Consider the following 12569-nt stretch of genomic DNA (forward strand, 5'->3'; position numbering starts at 1 on the left):
GCAAAATATTTGAGTCAAAGTTTTCATGAAAAGTATAGTTATACACATTATTCCCAAATGTTCTTTGAACCTTGCAAATCCTTTTTTGTGTGGACATTAGCTTAAGTTTTTATGAATGGTTATTCCTGAGTTTGTTCATTACAATGAAACATGTATATTTATTAGTCAACATGCAGTAACTACAAATCCATCTATGTAAAAGTTTGAATAGTAAAGAATTTGAATGGTGACAGTACTAAATATGGTTTTCGGTAAATTATATGTAATCGTTAGACAAACTACAAAAAGCCTAAGTGTATAAATAACGATAACAATAAATAAAAATTATGAACTGTTGGTCAAACTAGAAAGACTACATATAACATAAGTGTATTTGGTAGTCATATATATATATATATAGTAGTCGTTATTCAAACTATGAAGACCAGAGAAAGCATATTAGTAAGCATATATAGTAATCTTTACATTTTAACCCAAAAAATATATATTAGTAAGTGTATAAATGTTGACGATGCTAATTAGTCAAACTACAGTGAAACAATTTGTAATCGTTAGTCAAACTACAATGGCTAGATATATTTGATGCGTAATCATAGAGATTTTGAATGGCAATAATAATAAGTGAGAATCACATTGAATTTTATGGCATCATTAGTCAAACTCCAAAGACTACATAGAACGTAAGTGTATGAATATAGTAATTATAAATTGTTAGTCAAACTACAAACACTACATAAACCGTTTTACCAAAAAAAAAAGACACTACATAAAGCGTAAGTGTATAAATGATGGTTACAATGATATCCATACGGTAGTCATTAATCAACCTGTGGAAACTAGATTAAACGTAAGTGTATAAATGTTGACGACGATAAATAAGATTATAATGAACCATATGTAATTGCGTAATCAGTATAGAGATTTTGATTAGTGGCAAACTACAAAAATTACATAAAACATAAATGTATAAATACTGAATAAAAATTAGTCAAACTACAAAAATAGAAATAAATAGTGACGTAAGTGTATAAATGGTGACAATAATAAATGATGGTTATAGTGAACCATATGATAGTCGTAAATCAAACTGTGAAGACTACATAAAACGTAAGTCTATAAATGTTGACTATGATTATATAATTATAGTCAAACTACAATGGTTAGAATTATGACAACAAAAGCTGATGATTACAGTGCATATGATATATCCAGTCGTTAGTCCACTTATACTAATTGTAAATCCATCTAAAACGTAAAACATGAACTGAGACATTTGCAAACTAATATTGTTCGATCACTACTTATATTTAAAATTTGGTTGGTCCTTAACTGTCTACTAAACAAAATAAAAATCACTTTTAAGAGTTGTTGAATATTACTTTTTTTATTATTGTACTAAAGTAGCCTAGTATTAAAAGTAACTAAATTCACAAAGATCATTATCACTATTCAAACCAAACAAAAAAAAGCAAATAAAGGAAGGCTATCGTACAAAAAAAGAAGATAAGAACAAAGAAAAACAGTTTTCTCTTTAATTCAAAACCAGTATCTTGCACATCATTAAAATAACAAAATCAGACCTCGTAGCGAATACAAAGATGCTATAAAGACATGATGTGGTCTAGTTAATAGCATTTATAGAAGGAATTATGAATGTTGTCAGATATCAATTTCAATCTTATCATATTAGCTTAGTGGATTTTTATTGAATGTAGTAATATTTTGTTTAGAATTTTAATAATTTACAAGGAAACTAATGAAATGCAAATAGAATATCAAATGTCACACGTTTTGAATATTTTTTACATTCATTGTCGATCATAAAAAGAGCAAAAAAGTATCTTTTTTTTGGGTGTAGATTAATAAAGAGTCATATACCAAATTTGGAAAGAGTGTAGGGAGGCAAATAGCAATTATGGGATAGTTTCTGTATCTAAATGAAAATTGTTACGACGTAGGACCCACAGGAAAGGAGAGGAGATTTCGACGAACGTGGAGGTAAAGCAAAGCGACAGGGGCTACGTGGTAATTTCGCATGACTTTATTTTCTTTCTAAATGTAAAAATTCTGGATAATAACCGTCTGGGATTTTTACAGTATACTTTAAAAACGGAGACCCATCTCACTCTCGTCTTCGTACACTGCAGTCTCCTTTTTTCTCTTTCTCTCTCTTTCTCTCTCTCGTTTTCAAATTTCTTTTTGTTTCTTCTTTGAGAAGTTTTCCGTCGCAATGTCGTCGCGTGGTGGCTACGGTGGTGCTGGTCGCGGCGGAGGAAGGGGTCGGTCTGACCAGAGACCGGAGCAGTCATCTGGTTCCGTTGCGTGGCCGGGACTGCAGAGCTCCGGTGGCCGTGGAGGTTCGGGTTCTGGCGGGAGAGGCCGTGGAAACGCCGGACGGGGAAATACACCCGTCGTTACTGGAGATCGGAGCGCGAGTTCTTCGTCTGCTCCGTCGGGTGTTGCTCCCGGTGCCGGTGTCGTTGCTTCGTCTTCAGCGACGTCCGTACGGGAGAAACCTAAGGTCTCGAAGTCTGACTCTGGTTCGGAACTTGGTCAGGAGTTAGCGGAGACGGTCCAGATTTCTCCGGAGACGACACTTTCTCCGGCGTCCTCGAAGGCGTTGACGCACGTGGTCCGGCCTGGGTTTGGTCAAGCGGGGAAGAAATTGACGATTCGCGCGAATCATTTCCTCGTTCAAGTTGCGGATAGAGATCTCTATCACTACGATGTAAGTGTCGTTTCGTTTTATGCTTTCTCGTGTTTTTTATGTATGACTAATCGACGCTTCGTCGTCTTTTTTCTATTTTGGTTCGGTGATTTGAAATATTTTCGTTTCTATCACACCATTTTCTAGGGATTTCTTCATTTGTTTCCGTAAACGCTGAATCTGGTTCTGACATTTTTTTTTGTGATTTTGTTTCATCAAAGGGCTTTAGCAACCTCTATAAAAGTTTGATCCGTGTTTTTCTGTTTTGTTTTCCGTAAATCTGAACAGAGACGCGACGAATCTGCTTTTCTGTATTTGCATTTTTCTGACTTGTTTTTTTTTGTCACTTAGCGTTGTTGTTTTTGGCGAATGAAACTTTCTGGGTTTGATATTTGTTTGATCTGTTATTCTCACAGGTCTCAATCAGTCCTGAGGTGATATCAAAGAAGGTGAACAGAGACGTGATGACAACTCTGGTGCGTACCTATGGAGAATCACACTTAGCACAGAAGACTCCTGCCTATGATGGGAGGAAGAGTATATACACTGCTGGGCCACTGCCCTTTGAGTCTAAAGAGTTCGATGTTGATTTAAATGACAAGAAAGTTGCTGGTTCTTCTTCTAGGTAAGTGTATGTTGAACAGGTTTAGTTTTTATTAGCAATCACTTTTTCTTCATTGTGGGTCTATTCTTAATGGCAGGAGGGAAAGGAAATTTAAGGTTGCTATAAAGCTGGCGTCGAGACCTGACCTTTTTCAGTTGCAGCAATTTCTCCGCCGGAAACAAAGAGATGTTCCATACGAGGCTATTCAAGTCCTTGATGTTGTTCTCAGGGATACGCCCTCTGAGAAGTAAGAAAAGTTTGGGGTTTGATTCTAACTTTCCATGAGTGATATTCATATGCATAGACTAAACATTAGCTGTGTTGTTTTCTATTCAGGTATGTCACTGTTGGGAGGTCTTTTTTCGACCCTGGTTTGGGAAAGAAGGGTCCGCTTGGTGATGGTGTTGAGTACTGGGGTGGATATTTCCAGTCTCTCAGACTCACACAAATGGGACTGTCTCTTAACATCGGTAAGAGCTTGATAAATGTTTAGCTGAAATGCTGCGGTTGATTTATCTTATTTTTGATTGATTGAGATTTGAATATTTCCATCCATTTACGTTTTTGCTGGAGACTACTCTGATGCATTGTGGATGTGTTTGTTTTTTATGATGCAGATGTGTCAGCTAGATCTTTCTATGAACCGATTCTTGTCACTGACTTCATCATAAAATATCTGAATCTGAGAGACTTTAGCAGGCCACTGAATGACTCAGATCGAGTCAAGGTATTTATCAACCTGTTGAGTAGTCATATTATAAAAGAGGATGGAGTTGTGTATACGATTCTTATCTCGTAAATTATATGTTGGTTTCCAGGTGAAGAAAGCTTTGAAGAGCTTAAGAGTTGAATTGGCACATTTTGACTTCGCAAGAAGTTCCAAGATCAGTGGGATTTCCAGCTGTCCCATCAGTCAGCTAAGGTGAAGTTTCTTATTTCTATAAACCTGAATAAAATGCAGTTGTTGTACTTTTTATTTCGTTGCACTTCTCTTGTAATAGGTTTCTTATCTATTGTTTTCAAATTAAGTTGATATTCACCTTTTCTTTGTCAATTTCAGTTTCACTTTGGAGGACAATTCCCAAAAAACTGTGGTACAGTATTTTGCTGAAAAATATAACTACAGGGTGAAATACCCTTGTCTACCTGCTATTCAATCAGGGAGTGACTCAAAGCCTTCGTATCTGCCGATGGAAGTATGGTTTCTATTCGAACATTTCTTTTTCGTGTTTACCTTCATCATTTTTGTCTTAGTCATTAAGATCTGCTTATTCTTGGTTTTGGCAGCTCTGTCAAATAGCTGAAGGCCAGCGATACACCAAAAAGCTCAATGAGAGGCAGGTGACTGCGTTGCTAAGAGCTACCTGCCAACGACCTCCGGAGAGAGAGAATGCGATCAAAGGGGTAGGTTTAGTCCGTTTTGCATTACATTCACAACAGTTGCTTGACTGTTACAAAGAGTCTGTAATTTTGCATCCCTGTGTTGACAAACCTTGCGTCTATTGTTTCTATTGTTAGATGGTCAAGAAGAATGGATATAACGAGATTAAGCTTGTGAGCAAGGAGTTTGGGATGTCCGTCACTGATCAGCTAGCATCAGTTGAGGCTCGTGTGCTTCCTCCTCCAATGGTAATTTTCTCGACTCCATTTTGTTATTGTTTTTCTTTATTACTATACATTTTTTGTTTTCGATGATTCTGATTACAAGATTTCGCTTATGTCTACAGTTAAAATACCATGAAAGTGGTAAAGAAAAAATGGTGAATCCAAGGCTAGGACAGTGGAACATGATCGACAAGGTAAAACTTTTGTTAACTGTCATCATGATTTCTTTTTTGCTCGCTGTAGAAACTTGTTAGTTGTTTCAGAAGTATGCCTGCATTTTTTGTTGTTTTGTTAAGTCTTTTACTTGACTGCTTTGACTGGATATTGAAGAAATTTTGGCTAAAGAAGATTTTTGCCGTATGCTTCTATTGTGGTTTTTACGTGTGATATCAACTGTCTCAGTCTCTTACGTATTTTTGGGTGTGTTTTTTGTTTCTAGAAAATGATCAATGGAGCAAGGGTTGCTACCTGGACTTGTGTTAGTTTCTCGACTCGGCTTGATCGAGGTTTGACCCAAGAGTTCTACAAACAGTTAACTGGCATGTGCGTGAGCAAAGGAATGGTATGTCTTGTTTCATGCTTTTGGATTCCTCTTGTCACGATTGTTTCATACCAAAAAGGTCTCTAACTGCTTTTATCCTTCATTGCAGCAAATAAATCCAAATCCTGTTATGCCACCCGTCTTTTCTACACCTCAAAAAATCGAGGAAGCACTTCGAGATATCCACAAAAGGTTACCACCACCACCATCACCTGGCGCTCCTGGTCTCCAACTTTTGATTGTAATCTTGCCTGATCTGTCTGGATCTTATGGTAAGTTTGTGATAAGTAAAGGCATAGACTCTCTCTCTCTCTCTCTCTCTCTCTCTCTCTCTCTCTCCAAGCTCGTAGACTCTCTCTCTCTTTTTATAGACTCTCTCTCTTTTTTTTTTTTATCTGCAGGAAAGATCAAAAGGATTTGTGAAACGGAGCTAGGGATAGTCTCTCAGTGTTGTCAACCAAACCAAGCTCGTAAACTCAGCCCGCAGTACATGGAAAATGTCGCTTTGAAGATCAATGTCAAGGTCTTGTCATCTACCTTTCTTGTTGTTATCCTTTAATTTCTTTATAATTATGATGTTTTAACTTGAAAGCTTATTTTGTATTTTACAGTCTGGTGGACGTAATACAGTTCTTGACGATGCTATTAGAAGAAGAATTCCACTGATTACGGACCGCCCGACCATAATCATGGGTGCAGACGTGACTCACCCCCAACCTGGAGAGGACTCGAGTCCTTCGATTGCTGCGGTAAATCTTGCTTCCCTTTACTTATCGCATTATCCTGCTCAGTCAACATATAAAGTTAATCTCTCTGTTTTATTTTGTTTTTAACTATAGGTGGTTGCTTCAATGGACTGGCCTGAGATAACCAAATACCGAGGACTGGTTTCTGCTCAGGCTCATAGGGAAGAAATCATCCAGGACCTGTATAAGCTGGTGCAGGATCCTCAGCGAGGGTTAGTCCATTCTGGTTTGATAAGGTAATAACGAAAGCTCTATGTTTTGTTGTTTGTTGTATTCTTTGATATTTCAGAAACATATTTCAGAAACACTGTAAGAGCATTGTTTGTGAATTCAGGGAGCATCTCATGGCTTTCAGGAAGGCTACTGGTCAAAAACCTCAAAGGATCATCTTCTTCCGGTATGTCATATTTGATCTTTGCTCTCAGTCTCTAAATTTTCCCACTTTGTCCTCAACAATGCTCGGTTTTACATTAATCTCTGTTGGCTAATTGTTTATCTTTTATGCAGCGACGGAGTCAGCGAAGGACAGTTTAACCAGGTTCTGCTCCACGAGACACATGCTATTCACAAAGCAACTAACTCTCTCGAAGAAGGATATCTTCCCCGTATCACGTTTGTGATTGTCCAGAAAAGACACCACACTCGTTTGTTTCCTGCTCAGCATGGGAACCGTGAAACGACTGATAGGAGTGGCAATATCCTTCCAGGTATCTTCTCAGTCTTCTCTTTTATTAACGTAAATTCTTTCGATGATAAACACATGTAACATCTCTTCTTTAGGCACGGTCGTTGACACCAAAATCTGTCACCCGACAGAGTTTGACTTCTACTTGAACAGCCACTCTGGTATTCAGGTAATCAATCTAATCTCCTTACACTTGCTTCCACCAATAAACATAAAAAAACTCGTCTGTGTCATCAAATTTATAAGTTTCTTATGAAATGTGTGTTTAATGGTTTATAGGGAACAAGCAGACCTGCACATTACCATGTCCTTTACGATGATAACGGTTTCACTGCTGATGCCTTGCAAATGCTTACCAACAACCTCTGCTACACGTAAGTAACAACATAGATACATACCTTTTGCTTTTCCTTTTTACATGTTAATAACAGAAAACATGAAATTTTGGTAGGTTTGCGAGGTGCACAAGATCTGTCTCGATTGTGCCACCGGCTTACTATGCGCACTTGGCTGCATTCAGGGCTCGCTATTACATGGAGAGTGAGTTTTCTGATGGAGGTTCGAGCAAGACCAGGAACACGACCACGAGCACAAGTACATTCGTCTCGCATCTTCCAGCAATCAAAGATAACGTCAAGGACGTTATGTTCTACTGCTGATGATCCCAAGTCACTTTTGAACAACCGAAAGTAAAAACACAGAAACAATTCGGTTTTGGTTTTCTTATAACTTATCTTTTGGCCTTTTGGGTTTTTGGCTGTGAATATTTGAAAAAGTTACGGCCAGTATTTTCAATTAGGACTTTAATGCGCTTTGGTTTTCGACGATGATCTAACCTTGGTTTGTCGTTGTGGTAAAAAAGAGAAGCGTTTTACTCATGGTTATTTTTGTGGGAGAGTATCAGATTTAATTTATATTTCAAAGTCGGACACTAAGCTAATTTTTTTTTTCTCTTTATTTAATTTTTGACTTTTTTTACAGTTTTATCCTTTTCTTTTAAATTATTAACGAAAATGCTATTATACATTTATTTTTTTGATTTTTTTTTAATTTGGCTAAAGTTTGTTTAGACTTTCTAAAGATCTTTTAATTACGAAAATGCTATTTTTTTTAATTTTTTCAACCACCATAAATAATCATGAAAATGGAATAAATGCTTCTCAACTAATTTTAAAGCTGTAATAAATAAATATTTGAGTTCATTCATAACTTTCTTATTCTTTCATAATCTTTTCTCTAAAATATCTGGGTTAAGTTACAGTGCCAAAAATCATGCATTTTCGGTGATTTCTGGTTATTTGACATCTGCATTGTTTATTTTTGGTGAAATCATGAGTACTGGGTGCTTAAAAGAACTGTAGCCGAGCTCAATTTTGTTAAAGTTAATCGTCGCACTTCAATTTCTCCATATTTCAGTTTTCATATCGTGAAAATAGACTCATGAAGTATACTAAAGTCTACTAATCAACATAAGGTTATTTTTGCAATTGACTTTTAAAAATAGATTTCATTAAACCTCACGAGAAGTCTACTCGATATCCTTTGAAAACAAAAAAAAGCATAGTAGATTTCATTTAAAAGCTTAAGAAGTCTACGCAAGAAAAGATGTTATTTTTGTAGTTGACCGTCTTTTTGACTTTTTAATGTAGACTTCTTTCTAAAGTCTACTGTTTACGTCTGCACAAGAAATCTACTTTTAAGTTACTTTTGTAGTTTGACAAAAAACGTATAGGTCATTTTAGTGTTTGACTAAAGTTTTTTAAAAAATAAAAAATTCAGAAAACTCCGGAAAGCTGCAGTAGACTTCAGAAAGAAGTCTAAAAATTGTAGACTTCTTTGGGAAGTCTACTTATATTTTTCGGTCAAACTTAGAAGGAATTTTTTTTTGAGTAGACTTCACAGTGAAGTCTACTAAAGATAGTCAATTGCAAAAATAACCTATTTTTTTCCGTAGACTTCTATTGAAAAAGTAGACTTCAAAAGTAGATTGTTAGAGAAGTCTACAATAGAAGTCTACTCTTACATGAAGTCTACAATAGAAGTCTACTTTGTTAGTCAATGACTTGGTCAAATGCTAAAGTAACCTTTTGGCCGGAAGTCTACTTCTGAAGTCTACTAAAGAAAAAGTCAATGAATTGGTTAGTAGACTTCTTTAGTAGACTTCACTATGAAAAAAGTAGACTTCTTCTCCAGTCTACGTTTGAAGTCTGCTTTAAAAGTCTACTTATTGCAGTTTTTTTTAAAACGCGTTTTAGGCAAATTTATAAAGTATTTTTTAATTTTTTGGATTAGGATTGCTTCTTAGTAAGTGATTGAACTACCCAGTGAATTTTATTTCATTTCATTCGATATTTATTGTTGAATCAAAAGTTTCGATTTTTAAGCTACTTAGCTTATCAAAAGTAGATTTTGTCGTGTAGTCTATGTTTGAAGTCTGTATTAGAAGTCTACTTATTGTATTATTGTATTTATTTTAAAAACGTTTTTTGGTACATTTATAAAGTATTGTTTTCAATTTTTTGGTTTTGAAATGCTTGTTAGCAAGTGATTGAACTACTCAATGATATTCATTTCATTTAAGTCGATATTTATTGCGGAATCAGATTTTTTAATTTTTAAGCTAGTTAGCTTATCAAAGTAGACTTCTCATGTAGTCTACGAAGTCTTCAAACGAAGTCTTTAAACGAAGTCTTCGATGTAAAATCATTTGATATCTGTGTTTGCTACAATGTGATTTGTAATTACGTTTGCTATTGAGATTTTTTCTTACAAAACTACCTATGAGTTTAATATGTTTATGTGTTATAATTATGGTTCAATTTTTCTTGTTCTGTTTAGACTTACAAAAATTTTCAACCCTACCATCTATTTGTATTTCATAATTGTTGAAGTCTATGAAATTTGGTTGTATTCATTTGAAAAAAAAATTGTCAAATGAAAATCTGATTTTGAATTGTTTGAGTTTGCTCGGTTTGAATTGTGACAGAATTTTTAGTATTGTTTTGACTCAAAGGTTCCTTTGGAATCATTAAATTTCTGGTACATTGAAAAAAAGGTACAACTTCTCCTTTTCTATAATCACAAAATGAAAAAAATGAGTAGATTACAAAACAGATCTTAAATTCACATTACATAAACTGACCTAAATTTTCCAAACCAAAAACATCGATTAGAATGTAAAACAATGACCATAACTAAGAAGACAACCAAGAACAAAACTGAGAGTGAAAGTGAAACAAAGTTCACTCCCAAAGACTTTAGTACCCAGAAACTCTAACCTCTTCTCTCTCCCCTGTATATATACAATTTAAACATCTCACAATCTAGAGGCTATCACAAGCACAATCCAGAACCCAAAAAAATTGAAGAAAATCCCAAATCGTTAAAGGTACCAAAAACAGTTATCAGTCTTTTTCGCCGGAGAAGTGAAGATTCAGGCGAAACCAAAGGGATCTGTCACTTTCCCCTTGACTCCACCACCAGCTTCAACCTCCGATATGTCCTCCACTTTCACAGCTCTGGCAGCAACAGCAGCTTCGACGTCTTCGCACTGATAAAAAGAAATAAAACCAACTCAATAGTGTTCTCCAAAATCCATTAAAACAAGTTAAAATCCAGATTTAGAAAGAAATCAAATGATAAAACAAGTAAAACCTTAAAAAAATTGAGAAAATACGAAGATCCAAACGCCAAATATGGAGAGAGAAAGAGACAGCGAGCTTACGCAGAACCAGAGTTAAGGGAGACGTTGCAAACAACGATGGTAGCACCAGCGAGCTTGAGCTCAGCAGAGAGAAGGTGAGGGATATCCAATGGTGCGAGATGAGTCAGACATGGCTAGCTGGATAGTGAGAAGAGAGGCGAGAGAGGCGAGAGAGGCTAGAGAAGCGAGAGAGGCGAGAGAGACGAGAGAGGCGATAGAGGCGAGAGAGGCGAGATTTAGGAGAGAGGCGAGAGTTTTTTTTTTTCATTAAAAAGTTAGGGTTACATCTTATTTATATATGAGACAAAATCTTGGATAAATCTTTTTGGTTATACTACGGTTTATATATCGGTTTGAACAATTTTTAATGGTTAGAATAATTTTTTCGGTTTAATTTTGGTTTAATTTTTGGTAAAATTATTTTATTCGGTTTAGCAGACTTCCATATAGAAGTCTACAACTTTTAAAACCTAAATAATAAATTTTTTTCTACTTAATTTAAAAACATAAATTTCCATTTAGCAATATGAAAAAATAATTTCTGTACATTTGGGTTACGATTACGAAATTTATGAATGTAAATTTGATACCAAATTATTTTTTTCTAAATTTTAAAATTAAATTTCCAGATTTAATTACTTAGTAGACTTCATTTCGATAAAAGAAGTCTACTATTAGACTTCTTCCTCTCTTTAGTAAACTTCGTCAGGGTGTAAACGGTAATTAGGACATCCGTTTTTTGTTTACTCATACAAGATTAAATGGTCTTTTCACTACCTTTTTAGGTTATTTCTGCCAAATGTTTTTTCAGAGGTCTACTTTTGTATTCAAAATCAAGTTTTAGGTTATTTTTAACAAAAATCCATATTTTTGTAGACTATGATCCGACTCAGATTTTACATTTGAATGTATTAAAAGAAATTATCATTTGATTCGTTTTGGTTCCATTTTTACTTTTCTTCGAGAATTTAATTGTCATTAGATTTCTTAATTTCGTCCTTTGCTTGTCCCCCTTGCTCCATCACATTTCACTTTCCACCACTGTTAAACTGAGTATAATAAACAAAGTTATGTGCAACTTGTGCGAATAATAATATATACAAGAAATATTTACTTCCAATATCACTTTTTAAGTTTACGTTTACACTTTTTGGTACATCTATTTTAGATGACACTTCTTTTTATCTTTCATAGGAAAAATGACAAGATGTCCCCTACCTATTATTAAACCAAAATCTTTTTACCATTTTAACCGATTTTCAATTTAATCTCTTTAACCCAATTTTATTAAACCAACATTTTTTTTTCTTTTTCTTCCTTCTTCCTTCGTACTTTTCTTCTTCTTTCTTCTTCTCCACTTTCTTCTTCTTTTTATTATTTCTTCTTCTTTCTTCATTCCTCTTTTCTTCTTCTAGATTTCTAGGTCTTTTTTAATTTGAATATGAGGAGAGGTAGAGACTTTCTGCTGCGGGACATCTCTGGCAGCTTTAAAACTTTAGATCTGCAAAGCTTTTCATCAAATAATCCTTTCAGGACTCATTCTTCAGTCGTCAACAGACCGCTTTAGCTCACAGCCGCTTTCGCTGTTTTCACCAATGAGCTCATCTGGCTGATCGTGATTTTGTTCTTTACTCGTGGATTCATCAAAACAGATCTCGGCAACAGCATTTTCAAGACATGGTCACATCCACACATACGGTCATATGGAAGTATCCACTAGTTCTTATATACGCATTCATCTAATCGATGGTTATGTATTCATTGTTATAGACTTGAGATAACATGGTTAATGTATCTTCCTTAAGTTGGTTCATAATTTCCTTGTATTCCCTCTTAATCTTTCTTTGCATCTTTATTTCTTATAGATCTGGTCTCCTTTCTTGACAAAGCTCTCAAACTCTTGGTGAGCTCGCAGCTACTTTCCACCATCATATGTTGGTCTCCTGACTGCCAAAACCAAATGTTTATCCGGATTTTC

General features: G+C 35.2%; 1 protein-coding gene across 1 annotated transcript; it reads left to right on the forward strand.

Annotated features, from left to right (window-relative positions):
- The first annotated feature begins 2188 nt into the window (after positions 1–2188).
- LOC18027438 (protein argonaute 5) lies at positions 2189–7812 on the forward strand. Its single transcript, XM_006409740.2, has 20 exons — positions 2189–2728; positions 3124–3332; positions 3409–3558; positions 3648–3781; positions 3929–4038; positions 4130–4233; positions 4372–4507; positions 4599–4715; positions 4830–4940; positions 5039–5110; positions 5356–5478; positions 5567–5729; positions 5859–5980; positions 6069–6206; positions 6297–6439; positions 6538–6600; positions 6711–6910; positions 6984–7057; positions 7168–7262; positions 7340–7812. Exons 1-20 carry the CDS (start codon positions 2231–2233, stop codon positions 7545–7547), a joined length of 2970 nt encoding a protein of 989 aa, XP_006409803.1. The 5' UTR covers positions 2189–2230; the 3' UTR covers positions 7548–7812.
- The last annotated feature ends 4757 nt before the right edge of the window (positions 7813–12569 follow it).

The sequence above is a fragment of the Eutrema salsugineum genome, unplaced genomic scaffold (assembly GCF_000478725.1).
Source record: "Eutrema salsugineum unplaced genomic scaffold, Eutsalg1_0 scaffold_10, whole genome shotgun sequence".
Lineage (NCBI taxonomy): Eukaryota > Viridiplantae > Streptophyta > Magnoliopsida > Brassicales > Brassicaceae > Eutrema > Eutrema salsugineum.